This window comes from Prenolepis imparis, unplaced genomic scaffold (genome assembly GCF_030444845.1).
Source record: "Prenolepis imparis isolate NDT839.2.m4 unplaced genomic scaffold, iyPreImpa1.0 SCAF_14, whole genome shotgun sequence".
Lineage (NCBI taxonomy): Eukaryota > Metazoa > Arthropoda > Insecta > Hymenoptera > Formicidae > Prenolepis > Prenolepis imparis.
The window spans coordinates 729,188-745,206 of NW_028141172.1; the positions used below are offsets into that span (position 1 = coordinate 729,188).

At 33.3% G+C, this 16,019-nt stretch overlaps 2 protein-coding genes across 2 annotated transcripts in view; one reads left to right on the top strand and one right to left on the bottom strand.

Moving 5' to 3' along the window:
* Ush (Zinc finger protein ush) overlaps nt 1-16,019 on the bottom strand; it is a 158,639-nt gene that overhangs the window by 78,847 nt on the left and 63,773 nt on the right. The window lies entirely within an intron of this gene.
* Nucleotides 11,514-12,962, top strand: LOC145945517 (uncharacterized). The gene is made up of 3 exons (XM_083054580.1): nt 11,514-11,699; nt 12,455-12,699; nt 12,799-12,962. The coding sequence occupies exons 1-3, from the start codon at nt 11,683-11,685 to the stop codon at nt 12,960-12,962; spliced, it is 426 nt and encodes a 141-aa protein (XP_082910706.1). The 5' UTR covers nt 11,514-11,682.

The window sequence follows — 16,019 nt, forward strand, 5'->3', positions numbered from 1 at the left end:
TATTAGATATCGATACTTTTTTATCGCTGACCCTATGCGACGCAACATTATTTTATGTGTAGCAAATGAAAAAGTTTGTACGCTGTTGTCTGCTTGGTACCAAAAGATTCTGTAATCAATGTACTATTAAAATGTATAATCGATGAATTTTTGGCTCGTCTTAAAATATTAGAAATCGATACTTTTTTGACGAGGACCCTGTGCGACGCATCCTTATTTTATGTTTATCGTATTAAAAAATTTGTACGCTGGTGTCTGCATGGTACCAAAAGATTCTGTAATCAATGTACTATTAAAATGTATAATCGATGAATTTTTGGCTCGTCTTAAAATATTGGAAATCGATACTTTTTACCGCTGACCCTATGCGACGCAACCTTATTTTAAGTATATCAAGTTAAAAAATTTGTACGCTGGTGTCTGTTTGGTACCAAATGATTCTGTACTCAATGTACTATTAAAATGTATAATCGATGAATTTTTGGCTCGTCTTAAAATATTAGAAATCGATACTTCTTTACCGCTGACCCTAGGCGACGCATCCTTAATTTATGTATAGCAAATGAAAAAGTTTGTATGCTGTTGTCTGCTTGGTACCAAAAGATTCTGTAATCAATGTACTATTAAAATGTATAATCGATGAATTTTTGGCTCGTCTTAAAATATTAGAAATTGATACTTTTTTGACGCGGACCCTGTGCGACGCATCCTTATTTTATGTTTATCATATTAAAAAATTTGTACGCTGGTGTCTGAATGGTACGAAAAGATTCTGTAATCAATGTACTATTAAAATGTATAATCGATGAATTTTTGGCTCGTCTTAAAATATTAGAAATCGATACTTTTTTGACGCGGACCCTGTGCGACGCAACCTTATTTTATGTTTATCGTATTAAAAAATTTGTACGCTGGTGTCTGCATGGTACCAAAAGATTCTGTAATCAATGTACTATTAAAATGTATAATCGATGAATTTTTGGCTCGTCTTAAAATATTGGAAATCGATACTTTTTACCGCTGACCCTATGCGACGCAACCTTATTTTAAGTATATCAAGTTAAAAAATTTGTACGCTGGTGTCTGCATGGTACCAAAAGATTCTGTAATCAATGTACTATTAAAATGTATAATCGATGAATTTTTGGCTCGTCTTAAAATATTAGAAATTGATACTTTTTTGGCGCGGACCCTGTGCGAAGCATCCTTATTTTATGTTTATCATATTAAAAAATTTGTACGCTGGTGTCTGCATGGTACCAAAAGATTCTGTACTCAATGTACTATTAAAATGTATAATCGATGAATTTTTGGCTCGTCTAAAAATATTAGTAATTGATACTTTTTTGGCGCGGACCCTGTGCGACGCATCCTTATTTTATATTTATCGTATTAAAAAATTTGTACGCTGGTGTCTGCATGATACCAAAAGATTCTGTAATCAATGTACTATTAAAATGTATAATCGATGAATTTTTGGCTCGTCTTAAAATATTAGCAATCGATACTTTTTTACCGCTAACCCTATGCGACGCAACTTTATTTTATGTATATCAAGTTAAAAAATTTGTACGCTGGTGTCTGTTTGGTACCAAATGATTCTGTAATCAATGTACTATTAAAATGTATAATCGATGAATTTTTGGCTCGTCTTAAAATATTAGAAATCGATACTTTTTTGACGCGGACCCTGTGCGACGCATCCTTATTTTATGTTTATCATATTAAAAAATTTGTACGCTGGTGTCTGAATGGTACGAAAAGATTCTGTAATCAATATACTATTAAAATGTATAATCGATGAATTTTTGGCTCGTCTTAAAATATTAGAAATCGATACTTTTTTGACGCGGACCCTGTGCGACGCAACCTTATTTTATGTTTATCGTATTAAAAAATTTGTACGCTGGTGTCTGCATGGTACCAAAAGATTCTGTAATCAATGTACTATTAAAATGTATAATCGATGAATTTTTGGCTCGTCTTAAAATATTAGAAATCGATACTTCTTTACCGCTGACCCTAGGCGACGCATCCTTAATTTATGTATAGCAAATGAAAAAGTTTGTACGCTGTTGTCTGCTTGGTACCAAAAGATTCTGTAATCAATGTACTATTAAAATGTATAGTCGATGAATTTTTGGCTCGTCTTAAAATATTAGATATCGATACTTTTTTATCGCTGACCCTATGCGACGCAACATTATTTTATGTGTAGCAAATGAAAAAGTTTGTACGCTGTTGTCTGCTTGGTACCAAAAGATTCTGTAATCAATGTACTATTAAAATGTATAATCGATGAATTTTTGGCTCGTCTTAAAATATTAGAAATCGATACTTTTTTGACGCGGACCCTGTGCGACGCAACCTTATTTTATGTTTATCGTATTAAAAAATTTGTACGCTGGTGTCTGCATGGTACCAAAAGATTCTGTAATCAATGTACTATTAAAATGTATAATCGATGAATTTTTGGCTCGTCTTAAAATATTAGAAATCGATACTTTTTTGACGCGGACCCTGTGCGACGCATCCTTATTTTATGTTTATCATATTAAAAAATTTGTACGCTGGTGTCTGAATGGTACGAAAAGATTCTGTAATCAATATACTATTAAAATGTATAATTGATGAATTTTTGGCTCGTCTTAAAATATTAGAAATCGATACTTTTTTGACGCGGACCCTGTGCGACGCATCCTTATTTTATGTTTATCATATTAAAAAATTTGTACGCTGGTGTCTGAATGGTACGAAAAGATTCTGTAATCAATATACTATTAAAATGTATAATCGATGAATTTTTGGCTCGTCTTAAAATATTAGAAATCGATACTTTTTTGACGCGGACCCTGTGCGACGCAACCTTATTTTATGTTTATCGTATTAAAAAATTTGTACGCTGGTGTCTGCATGGTACCAAAAGATTCTGTAATCAATGTACTATTAAAATGTATAATCGATGAATTTTTGGCTCGTCTTAAAATATTAGAAATCGATACTTCTTTACCGCTGACCCTAGGCGACGCATCCTTAATTTATGTATAGCAAATGAAAAAGTTTGTACGCTGTTGTCTGCTTGGTACCAAAAGATTCTGTAATCAATGTACTATTAAAATGTATAGTCGATGAATTTTTGGCTCGTCTTAAAATATTAGATATCGATACTTTTTTATCGCTGACCCTATGCGACGCAACATTATTTTATGTGTAGCAAATGAAAAAGTTTGTACGCTGTTGTCTGCTTGGTACCAAAAGATTCTGTAATCAATGTACTATTAAAATGTATAATCGATGAATTTTTGGCTCGTCTTAAAATATTAGAAATCGATACTTTTTTGACGCGGACCCTGTGCGACGCAACCTTATTTTATGTTTATCGTATTAAAAAATTTGTACGCTGGTGTCTGCATGGTACCAAAAGATTCTGTAATCAATGTACTATTAAAATGTATAATCGATGAATTTTTGGCTCGTCTTAAAATATTAGAAATCGATACTTTTTTGACGCGGACCCTGTGCGACGCATCCTTATTTTATGTTTATCATATTAAAAAATTTGTACGCTGGTGTCTGAATGGTACGAAAAGATTCTGTAATCAATATACTATTAAAATGTATAATCGATGAATTTTTGGCTCGTCTTAAAATATTAGAAATCGATACTTTTTTGACGCGGACCCTGTGCGACGCAACCTTATTTTATGTTTATCGTATTAAAAAATTTGTACGCTGGTGTCTGCATGGTACCAAAAGATTCTGTAATCAATGTACTATTAAAATGTATAATCGATGAATTTTTGGCTCGTCTTAAAATATTAGAAATCGATACTTTTTTGACGCGGACCCTGTGCGACGCATCCTTATTTTATGTTTATCATATTAAAAAATTTGTACGCTGGTGTCTGAATGGTACGAAAAGATTCTGTAATCAATATACTATTAAAATGTATAATCGATGAATTTTTGGCTCGTCTTAAAATATTAGAAATCGATACTTTTTTGACGCGGACCCTGTGCGACGCAACCTTATTTTATGTTTATCGTATTAAAAAATTTGTACGCTGGTGTCTGCATGGTACCAAAAGATTCTGTAATCAATGTACTATTAAAATGTATAATCGATGAATTTTTGGCTCGTCTTAAAATATTAGAAATTGATACTTTTTTGGCGCGGACCCTGTGCGAAGCATCCTTATTTTATGTTTATCATATTAAAAAATTTGTACGCTGGTGTCTGCATGGTACCAAAAGATTCTGTACTCAATGTACTATTAAAATGTATAATCGATGAATTTTTGGCTCGTCTAAAAATATTAGTAATTGATACTTTTTTGGCGCGGACCCTGTGCGACGCATCCTTATTTTATGTTTATCGTATTAAAAAATTTGTACGCTGGTGTCTGCATGGTACCAAAAGATTCTGTAATCAATGTACTATTAAAATGTATAATCGATGAATTTTTGGCTCGTCTTAAAATATTAGCAATCGATACTTTTTTACCGCTAACCCTATGCGACGCAACTTTATTTTATGTATATCAAGTTAAAAAATTTGTACGCTGGTGTCTGTTTGGTACCAAATGATTCTGTAATCAATGTACTATTAAAATGTATAATCGATGAATTTTTGGCTCGTCTTAAAATATTAGAAATCGATACTTTTTTACCGCTGACCCTATGCGACGCATCCTTAATTTATGTATAGCAAATGAAAAAGTTTGTACGCTGTTGTCTGCTTGGTACCAAAAGATTCTGTAATCAATGTACTATTAAAATGTATAATCGATGAATTTTTGGCTCGTCTTAAAATATTGGAAATCGATACTTTTTACCGCTGACCCTATGCGACGCAACCTTATTTTAAATATATCAAGTTAAAAAATTTGTACGCTGGTGTCTGTTTGGTACCAAATGATTCTGTACTCAATGTACTATTAAAATGTATAATCGATGAATTTTTGGCTCGTCTTAAAATATTAGAAATCGATACTTTTTTACCGCTGACCCTATGCGACGCATCCTTAATTTATGTATAGCAAATGAAAAAGTTTGTACGCTGTTGTCTGCTTGGTACCAAAAGATTCTGTAATCAATGTACTATTAAAATGTATAATCGATGAATTTTTGGCTCGTCTTAAAATATTAGATATCGATACTTTTTTACCGCTGACCCTATGCGACGCAACATTATTTTATGTGTAGCAAATGAAAAAGTTTGTACGCTGTTGTCTGCTTGGTACCAAAAGATTCTGTAATCAATGTACTATTAAAATGTATAATCGATGAATTTTTGGCTCGTCTTAAAATATTAGAAATCGATACTTTTTTGACGCGGACCCTGTGCGACGCAACCTTATTTTATGTTTATCGTATTAAAAAATTTGTACGCTGGTGTCTGCATGGTACCAAAAGATTCTGTAATCAATGTACTATTAAAATGTATAATCGATGAATTTTTGGCTCGTCTTAAAATATTGGAAATCGATACTTTTTACCGCTGACTCTATGCGACGCAACCTTATTTTAAGTATATCAAGTTAAAAAATTTGTACGCTGGTGTCTGCATGGTACCAAAAGATTCTGTAATCAATGTACTATTAAAATGTATAATCGATGAATTTTTGGCTCGTCTTAAAATATTAGAAATTGATACTTTTTTGGCGCGGACCCTGTGCGAAGCATCCTTATTTTATGTTTATCATATTAAAAAATTTGTACGCTGGTGTCTGCATGGTACCAAAAGATTCTGTACTCAATGTACTATTAAAATGTATAATCGATGAATTTTTGGCTCGTCTAAAAATATTAGTAATTGATACTTTTTTGGCGCGGACCCTGTGCGACGCATCCTTATTTTATGTTTATCGTATTAAAAAATTTGTACGCTGGTGTCTGCATGGTACCAAAAGATTCTGTAATCAATGTACTATTAAAATGTATAATCGATGAATTTTTGGCTCGTCTTAAAATATTAGAAATCGATACTTTTTTACCGCTGACCCTATGCGACGCAATTTTATTTTATGTATATCAAGTTAAAAAATTTGTACGCTGGTGTCTGTTTGGTACCAAAAGATTCTGTAATCAATGTACTATTAAAATGTATAATCGATGAATTTTTGGGTCGTCTTAAAATATTAGATATCGATACTTTTTTATCGCTGACCCTATGCGACGCAACATTATTTTATGTGTAGCAAATGAAAAAGTTTGTACGCTGTTGTCTGCTTGGTACCAAAAGATTCTGTAATCAATGTACTATTAAAATGTATAATCGATGAATTTTTGGCTCGTCTTAAAATATTAGAAATCGATACTTTTTTGACGAGGACCCTGTGCGACGCATCCTTATTTTATGTTTATCGTATTAAAAAATTTGTACGCTGGTGTCTGCATGGTACCAAAAGATTCTGTAATCAATGTACTATTAAAATGTATAATCGATGAATTTTTGGCTCGTCTTAAAATATTGGAAATCGATACTTTTTACCGCTGACCCTATGCGACGCAACCTTATTTTAAGTATATCAAGTTAAAAAATTTGTACGCTGGTGTCTGTTTGGTACCAAATGATTCTGTACTCAATGTACTATTAAAATGTATAATCGATGAATTTTTGGCTCGTCTTAAAATATTAGAAATCGATACTTCTTTACCGCTGACCCTAGGCGACGCATCCTTAATTTATGTATAGCAAATGAAAAAGTTTGTATGCTGTTGTCTGCTTGGTACCAAAAGATTCTGTAATCAATGTACTATTAAAATGTATAATCGATGAATTTTTGGCTCGTCTTAAAATATTAGAAATTGATACTTTTTTGACGCGGACCCTGTGCGACGCATCCTTATTTTATGTTTATCATATTAAAAAATTTGTACGCTGGTGTCTGAATGGTACGAAAAGATTCTGTAATCAATGTACTATTAAAATGTATAATCGATGAATTTTTGGCTCGTCTTAAAATATTAGAAATCGATACTTTTTTGACGCGGACCCTGTGCGACGCAACCTTATTTTATGTTTATCGTATTAAAAAATTTGTACGCTGGTGTCTGCATGGTACCAAAAGATTCTGTAATCAATGTACTATTAAAATGTATAATCGATGAATTTTTGGCTCGTCTTAAAATATTGGAAATCGATACTTTTTACCGCTGACCCTATGCGACGCAACCTTATTTTAAGTATATCAAGTTAAAAAATTTGTACGCTGGTGTCTGCATGGTACCAAAAGATTCTGTAATCAATGTACTATTAAAATGTATAATCGATGAATTTTTGGCTCGTCTTAAAATATTAGAAATTGATACTTTTTTGGCGCGGACCCTGTGCGAAGCATCCTTATTTTATGTTTATCATATTAAAAAATTTGTACGCTGGTGTCTGCATGGTACCAAAAGATTCTGTACTCAATGTACTATTAAAATGTATAATCGATGAATTTTTGGCTCGTCTAAAAATATTAGTAATTGATACTTTTTTGGCGCGGACCCTGTGCGACGCATCCTTATTTTATATTTATCGTATTAAAAAATTTGTACGCTGGTGTCTGCATGATACCAAAAGATTCTGTAATCAATGTACTATTAAAATGTATAATCGATGAATTTTTGGCTCGTCTTAAAATATTAGCAATCGATACTTTTTTACCGCTAACCCTATGCGACGCAACTTTATTTTATGTATATCAAGTTAAAAAATTTGTACGCTGGTGTCTGTTTGGTACCAAATGATTCTGTAATCAATGTACTATTAAAATGTATAATCGATGAATTTTTGGCTCGTCTTAAAATATTAGAAATCGATACTTTTTTGACGCGGACCCTGTGCGACGCATCCTTATTTTATGTTTATCATATTAAAAAATTTGTACGCTGGTGTCTGAATGGTACGAAAAGATTCTGTAATCAATATACTATTAAAATGTATAATCGATGAATTTTTGGCTCGTCTTAAAATATTAGAAATCGATACTTTTTTGACGCGGACCCTGTGCGACGCAACCTTATTTTATGTTTATCGTATTAAAAAATTTGTACGCTGGTGTCTGCATGGTACCAAAAGATTCTGTAATCAATGTACTATTAAAATGTATAATCGATGAATTTTTGGCTCGTCTTAAAATATTAGAAATCGATACTTCTTTACCGCTGACCCTAGGCGACGCATCCTTAATTTATGTATAGCAAATGAAAAAGTTTGTACGCTGTTGTCTGCTTGGTACCAAAAGATTCTGTAATCAATGTACTATTAAAATGTATAGTCGATGAATTTTTGGCTCGTCTTAAAATATTAGATATCGATACTTTTTTATCGCTGACCCTATGCGACGCAACATTATTTTATGTGTAGCAAATGAAAAAGTTTGTACGCTGTTGTCTGCTTGGTACCAAAAGATTCTGTAATCAATGTACTATTAAAATGTATAATCGATGAATTTTTGGCTCGTCTTAAAATATTAGAAATCGATACTTTTTTGACGCGGACCCTGTGCGACGCAACCTTATTTTATGTTTATCGTATTAAAAAATTTGTACGCTGGTGTCTGCATGGTACCAAAAGATTCTGTAATCAATGTACTATTAAAATGTATAATCGATGAATTTTTGGCTCGTCTTAAAATATTAGAAATCGATACTTTTTTGACGCGGACCCTGTGCGACGCATCCTTATTTTATGTTTATCATATTAAAAAATTTGTACGCTGGTGTCTGAATGGTACGAAAAGATTCTGTAATCAATATACTATTAAAATGTATAATTGATGAATTTTTGGCTCGTCTTAAAATATTAGAAATCGATACTTTTTTGACGCGGACCCTGTGCGACGCATCCTTATTTTATGTTTATCATATTAAAAAATTTGTACGCTGGTGTCTGAATGGTACGAAAAGATTCTGTAATCAATATACTATTAAAATGTATAATCGATGAATTTTTGGCTCGTCTTAAAATATTAGAAATCGATACTTTTTTGACGCGGACCCTGTGCGACGCAACCTTATTTTATGTTTATCGTATTAAAAAATTTGTACGCTGGTGTCTGCATGGTACCAAAAGATTCTGTAATCAATGTACTATTAAAATGTATAATCGATGAATTTTTGGCTCGTCTTAAAATATTAGAAATCGATACTTCTTTACCGCTGACCCTAGGCGACGCATCCTTAATTTATGTATAGCAAATGAAAAAGTTTGTACGCTGTTGTCTGCTTGGTACCAAAAGATTCTGTAATCAATGTACTATTAAAATGTATAGTCGATGAATTTTTGGCTCGTCTTAAAATATTAGATATCGATACTTTTTTATCGCTGACCCTATGCGACGCAACATTATTTTATGTGTAGCAAATGAAAAAGTTTGTACGCTGTTGTCTGCTTGGTACCAAAAGATTCTGTAATCAATGTACTATTAAAATGTATAATCGATGAATTTTTGGCTCGTCTTAAAATATTAGAAATCGATACTTTTTTGACGCGGACCCTGTGCGACGCAACCTTATTTTATGTTTATCGTATTAAAAAATTTGTACGCTGGTGTCTGCATGGTACCAAAAGATTCTGTAATCAATGTACTATTAAAATGTATAATCGATGAATTTTTGGCTCGTCTTAAAATATTAGAAATCGATACTTTTTTGACGCGGACCCTGTGCGACGCATCCTTATTTTATGTTTATCATATTAAAAAATTTGTACGCTGGTGTCTGAATGGTATGAAAAGATTCTGTAATCAATATACTATTAAAATGTATAATCGATGAATTTTTGGCTCGTCTTAAAATATTAGAAATCGATACTTTTTTGACGCGGACCCTGTGCGACGCAACCTTATTTTATGTTTATCGTATTAAAAAATTTGTACGCTGGTGTCTGCATGGTACCAAAAGATTCTGTAATCAATGTACTATTAAAATGTATAATCGATGAATTTTTGGCTCGTCTTAAAATATTAGAAATCGATACTTTTTTGACGCGGACCCTGTGCGACGCATCCTTATTTTATGTTTATCATATTAAAAAATTTGTACGCTGGTGTCTGAATGGTACGAAAAGATTCTGTAATCAATATACTATTAAAATGTATAATCGATGAATTTTTGGCTCGTCTTAAAATATTAGAAATCGATACTTTTTTGACGCGGACCCTGTGCGACGCAACCTTATTTTATGTTTATCGTATTAAAAAATTTGTACGCTGGTGTCTGCATGGTACCAAAAGATTCTGTAATCAATGTACTATTAAAATGTATAATCGATGAATTTTTGGCTCGTCTTAAAATATTAGAAATTGATACTTTTTTGGCGCGGACCCTGTGCGAAGCATCCTTATTTTATGTTTATCATATTAAAAAATTTGTACGCTGGTGTCTGCATGGTACCAAAAGATTCTGTACTCAATGTACTATTAAAATGTATAATCGATGAATTTTTGGCTCGTCTAAAAATATTAGTAATTGATACTTTTTTGGCGCGGACCCTGTGCGACGCATCCTTATTTTATGTTTATCGTATTAAAAAATTTGTACGCTGGTGTCTGCATGGTACCAAAAGATTCTGTAATCAATGTACTATTAAAATGTATAATCGATGAATTTTTGGCTCGTCTTAAAATATTAGCAATCGATACTTTTTTACCGCTAACCCTATGCGACGCAACTTTATTTTATGTATATCAAGTTAAAAAATTTGTACGCTGGTGTCTGTTTGGTACCAAATGATTCTGTAATCAATGTACTATTAAAATGTATAATCGATGAATTTTTGGCTCGTCTTAAAATATTAGAAATTGATACTTTTTTGACGCGGACCCTGTGCGACGCATCCTTATTTTATGTTTATCATATTAAAAAATTTGTACGCTGGTGTCTGAATGGTACCAAAAGATGAAAAGATATATATTATAATTGTTGTATAATATGTAATTAACGTACAAGCTTTGGATCGAGAATGCGCTACGAATAATTCGAAACATCATTCTATCTTTGTTCCATATTAGTAGCACATTCTCGACCGCAGCTTATATTGTATAGTTGAAGGAAATAAATGGTGCGCGCGAAGCGCGCGCTTTGTAGTGTTCTAGTAGATATAAAAATGGCATGCCAAAAAAATGTAAATAATGTGAAAAGAACAATCAGCAATACAACTCATTTTACTAAAAGAAAGAGAATATATATATATATATATATATATATATATATATATATAATCTCTGATTTTTCTTTTTATTATTCCAAAAGTCCTTAAACTTCATCTTTAATGTTACAAAAAAGCTCTTATTATTTTAAATCGATTTATATAATATATTAAGTACAACTATACAGAGAGAGTTTTGTTTTTATTAAACAAAGTACTCAAGTTTTTCTTTCCCTTTATTTCTTTATTTCAATATGATAAAGTCGTAAAGAGAGCAAATGTGTAAGCACCTGATATATGAAAATGTATTAAAGTAAGCGATAAAGTTGGAAATATAAATATATATATATATATATATATAGGCAGAGAAAGATATTAGGAGAGGGACCGTGTTTACTAATAAATTAATAAAGGAGAACGTTCCGTACGCGAGAAGAACATCGAGAGAGGCTCTCATACTCGATCAGAGCAGAGCAGGCAGTAGTCAAGAAGACAACAAACAAGTTTAATAAGTAAATCTTTATATTGTGTCCGTATTAAAAATGGAATCAACACAACCGTAAGTATTACATAATTTGACAGAGTTTTTGAACATTTTTAAATATGTAACGCATAATGTGGTAGCATTAAAAAATTCTAATTACATGGAATATATAGCACAATCCTTTCTCTAAAAGCACACCAGTTCGATTCGTTTGGTTGCGTTTATGTATCATTATAATATTTTTCATAAGTGTGTATTAGTAGACCTCGTCACCGTATTCGTGATCGTTATGAAGCGACAAAACATAGAACAAAGATAAATGATAAAAGTTTAAAAAAGCATTTGGTGATCATGTCACGTGCGCAGATTTTTCGGTAGCAACAAATCTTTTCGAAAGACTGCGAAATAGTTGAAGACGAACCGCGCACTGGTAAAAACCTAAAGTACGTGATAAAGCATGATTACAAGCAAATGCTTTTTTTGACTTTTTCTAACAATCCATAGTGTTCTCCTACAATTTAACACAAAACTTGCGCATATCTTTGTTCAATATTTTATCGCCCCATAACGAAAACGGTGACGAGATCTATTAGTACACTCTTATAAAAAATATTATGACACATAAACGCCACCGAACGAATCAAAACTTGATGTGCTTCTAGAGGAAGGATTGCACAATACATTTCGCGTAATTTTAGAATTTATCAATGCTGCCACATTATGCGCAACATATTTAATCTCATTACCATACCATCTATAATAAAAACTTTATTAATAAATATTGAATAGAAGAATATGCACAAATGGAATTTCTATTTTTCTAATATTAGAAATAAATTCAAAGAATTGCAACAAAAATCAATTGAAGAAATGCACAATAACACAACGGAATTAATAAACATGTATAAAAGTCATATTGAATCATTGAAGACCACATTGCAAATGCAGATTGATTTGTACGATGAATTGATTAAGCAACGCAACTACTTCAAAAGTAAAATATTCGATTTCGAAAAAAATTTAATACTGAAGAACGAAAATAAATGGAAAAAAAATTATATGGAAATAGAAAGAGGTAAGTATTAAATACTATAAAACAAGAAATAAAATACCTTATAAAGAAAGTACGATATACACTAATAAAAAATTTTATTCAATCAATTTCATTTTGTAGTCGAAGAGAACCCGCCCGCCATGAAGAGAGCGACCCAAGCAAAGAGAAACTGGAGAAAAGAGAGAATCAACAGTGACTATATACAAGCACTCGCTAGGTATAATCTGATTAATAAAGAAAACCAATTAAATGAAAACTTTAATAAACGAAGATATTCTTTATAAATTATTGAATTGTCAATTATACAGATAACATATCATCTATAAAAAAATTATCTATAAAAAAAGTTTTGTTTAAAACGTTTTTGAGTAACGTTTTCATTATGCTTAATTACAAATCTTTATCGATATATTATATATTTGACTATTATAATTTGAAGCATAATAAAAATGTTACTCAAAAACAAATTTTTTTTATAGATAATTATGTTATGAATGTTTGTGTACCTTTTAGAAAAGATTGTATAAATTTTACATAAATTTCGGCGATCGTCTGCGTTTTTTTTTTGTGTTAAGTATTGCAAATGTTCTGTATTTAATAATATTATATACGTAAAATGTATGCATTTGATTGCGATCATTACACGTGCGAACTACACATTAATTTAAGGCTATATTTTTATCTTATACATTAGTGATCTTCAACAAACGTTCTCCTTTTACTTATAATTTAATTGTTTATGTTTATATACGATATTTTGATATACTAATTCATAATGGTCAGTTTTTACTTTATAAATACATAGAAATATTGAAATATAAAATGCTTATTAAAATTTTTATTCTCTCTATCCCTCTCCTTTCTCTCTCTTCAATTTCGTTTGTGTGTGCATGTGTATGAATGCATGTGTGTGTTTATATTCTAAATTTTTACATGTGAATAGAAAACGCAACGTAGAGAATCATCAATTTGTTCGATAAAGTCTCCAAATGAAGCGATAAACGTACGAAGCGCCTCAGGCCCTCTCGGGCTTTCACGATCGCGTTTCCGTTCGATGACGAATGAAGACGTCCAGACCAGGGCACCGGAATTTCCCGCGACGATCCTGGGCCCCGACTGGCTGGCTGACTGGCGCGGCCCCGCTGGGTGGGTACGCGAGAGATAGAATCAGTAGCTGGAGCTAGTTAGACGATAGCATCGGCGAGCCGCGAAGCGAGGATATACGAACGACGGGCGAGGAAGTGCAAGGGGGTGCAGGGAACGAGAGAGAGAGAGAGAAAGAGATAGAGACGATAGGGTGAGAGGGGAAGACGCGCGAGAGCGCGATCGTTGATAAGAGCCGCCGCGGCGCGCGGCTGATAACGCTCCCTTATCTCAATCCAGTGGCGCCGCAACTCTCAAGGCTCTTCGCGCGAAACTCGTATATATACGATCTCGTCTCCCTCGAAATCTTTCGCGATTTCCCCTCTCCCTCCACCCTTTCCTCCTCATTCTCGTGACATTGCGTTTTTTTTTTTCATCTGGGGTATCGACTTCGTTTGACAGTTCCATTGGGTTTGAAGAAATCTTGAGATAAAAAATACAGAATATTTTTTTTCGATCGAAATTTTAATAAAAATCTTTGTTCAGAATAATTTCGATAAGCTACTCTACTACTTCATATAGCTTTTATTAAAAAAATTAAATATATAATATATATAGCAAAAAATTATATCATTAGATTATGTTGTCGCGACAATTAATTATTAATATTATATATTTATATATTTATTTATATCCAATTATTAATAACTGCCTTCTCTGGTATCCATTAAATTAAATATAATTAGAGCGGATAGTAAGAAAATGAATTTCAATTGAAGGGTCAATCTTTCGCGCTTTCAAGTGATAAAGGCCCCGTTTTGGTCAGGCGAATTTACGTGAGATTAATATCTTCGTATATGAACTCCAAAATCGCTATAGAATCTATCTGCGAATTATCTAAAGAAAAAAAGAGTACCCTGAAATACAATTTTGGCGAACCGCGAAAACTCGGTGACACCCTCGCGATCGTCGATAAATTCCCTTATCAGGCAGGCCCGATACTTTCGATCGATACACCTTCGTGCCATTTTTATCTCCTCCTTCGATGCGCGACGGGACCACCATTCTTAAAATTGCCATCGAGTGTCTGTAAAGCCCGTCTATGTTAACACCAACATATAGCGACCATGAAGAAGAAGAAAATAAAGAAGGTGAAGGAGAGCACACCGAGAGAAGGAGGAGGAGAGGAGAAGGACGGCGTTGCTGACTCGACGTGTTATCGCGAGGATATCGAAGTGTGTATAAACTAGGACACCGTCGCGTCGGCTCGCTGATACAGCGAGGGGGGGGGGAGAGGAAGCGGAGATAGGGGGGAGGGAGCGGAGATTTCGCTGGCCGATAAGGGGATACGATGCCAGATCTCCCGCGGGAGATTAGATCGCAGCCGCTAGATTACGGAGACTACCTCGACTGCGTACAACTCATCCGGTTCTCTTTTTTTCCTTCTCCCTCCTCGCCCCTCCCCGCCCACCCCCCTCGTAGATTCCACTATTTCTCTTTCCAATCTTTTTTCCGTTTCGCCGTTTCTGTTTCTCCTTCGTCGGCAAACAAATTACCGAACGTCTCGCGAGCGAGAACGCTATTGTTCTCTCTCTCTCTTTCTCTGGAGGATCAAAAACGGAGGAGAATGGGATGGTGCAGATAGATGAGAAGATAAAATTATCGCGCGCTGAACGGAAGAGAAACGGAAATGGAGAACGGGTGAGATAAGAGCCGGAGTGAGATAAATCTGTTATCGATATTGTCTGATTAGGGAGGCGGCGATCCTGCAGCGATAAGGTCCAGTTAATCTCGGACGACTGCGGAGGAATGATTTCCGGGGTTGCTGCTTATCGTCGCTCCTCTGGCTTGTTCACAGTTTCCTAACCAAGTATTCGTAGATTACACATGTTTAGCTGGGTCTTTCTTATGTTTGCTTGTGTTTCGATATGTGAAGAAAAAAACAATCGATATCTAAGGCCTTTTATCGATAAAAAAGGATCCAAAATATGGGCCTGAATACATATCTAATTAGAGAGTCTGGCTGAAGACGTATAATCGACGTAAACAAACTAACGTCACATCTTTGAATTCTAATCGTTCTTTTTCATAAGTGCCATACGAGCTTAAATTAAACGCACAATAAAATTATCTATTATAAATTTATATCTCCTCCATTACGTCTCTAAAATTAAATCGACGTGATATTAATTTTTATTTTGTGTTTCTATATACGCATAAATAAAGCGTACGATAGCTATAGATAACCCAATATAGAT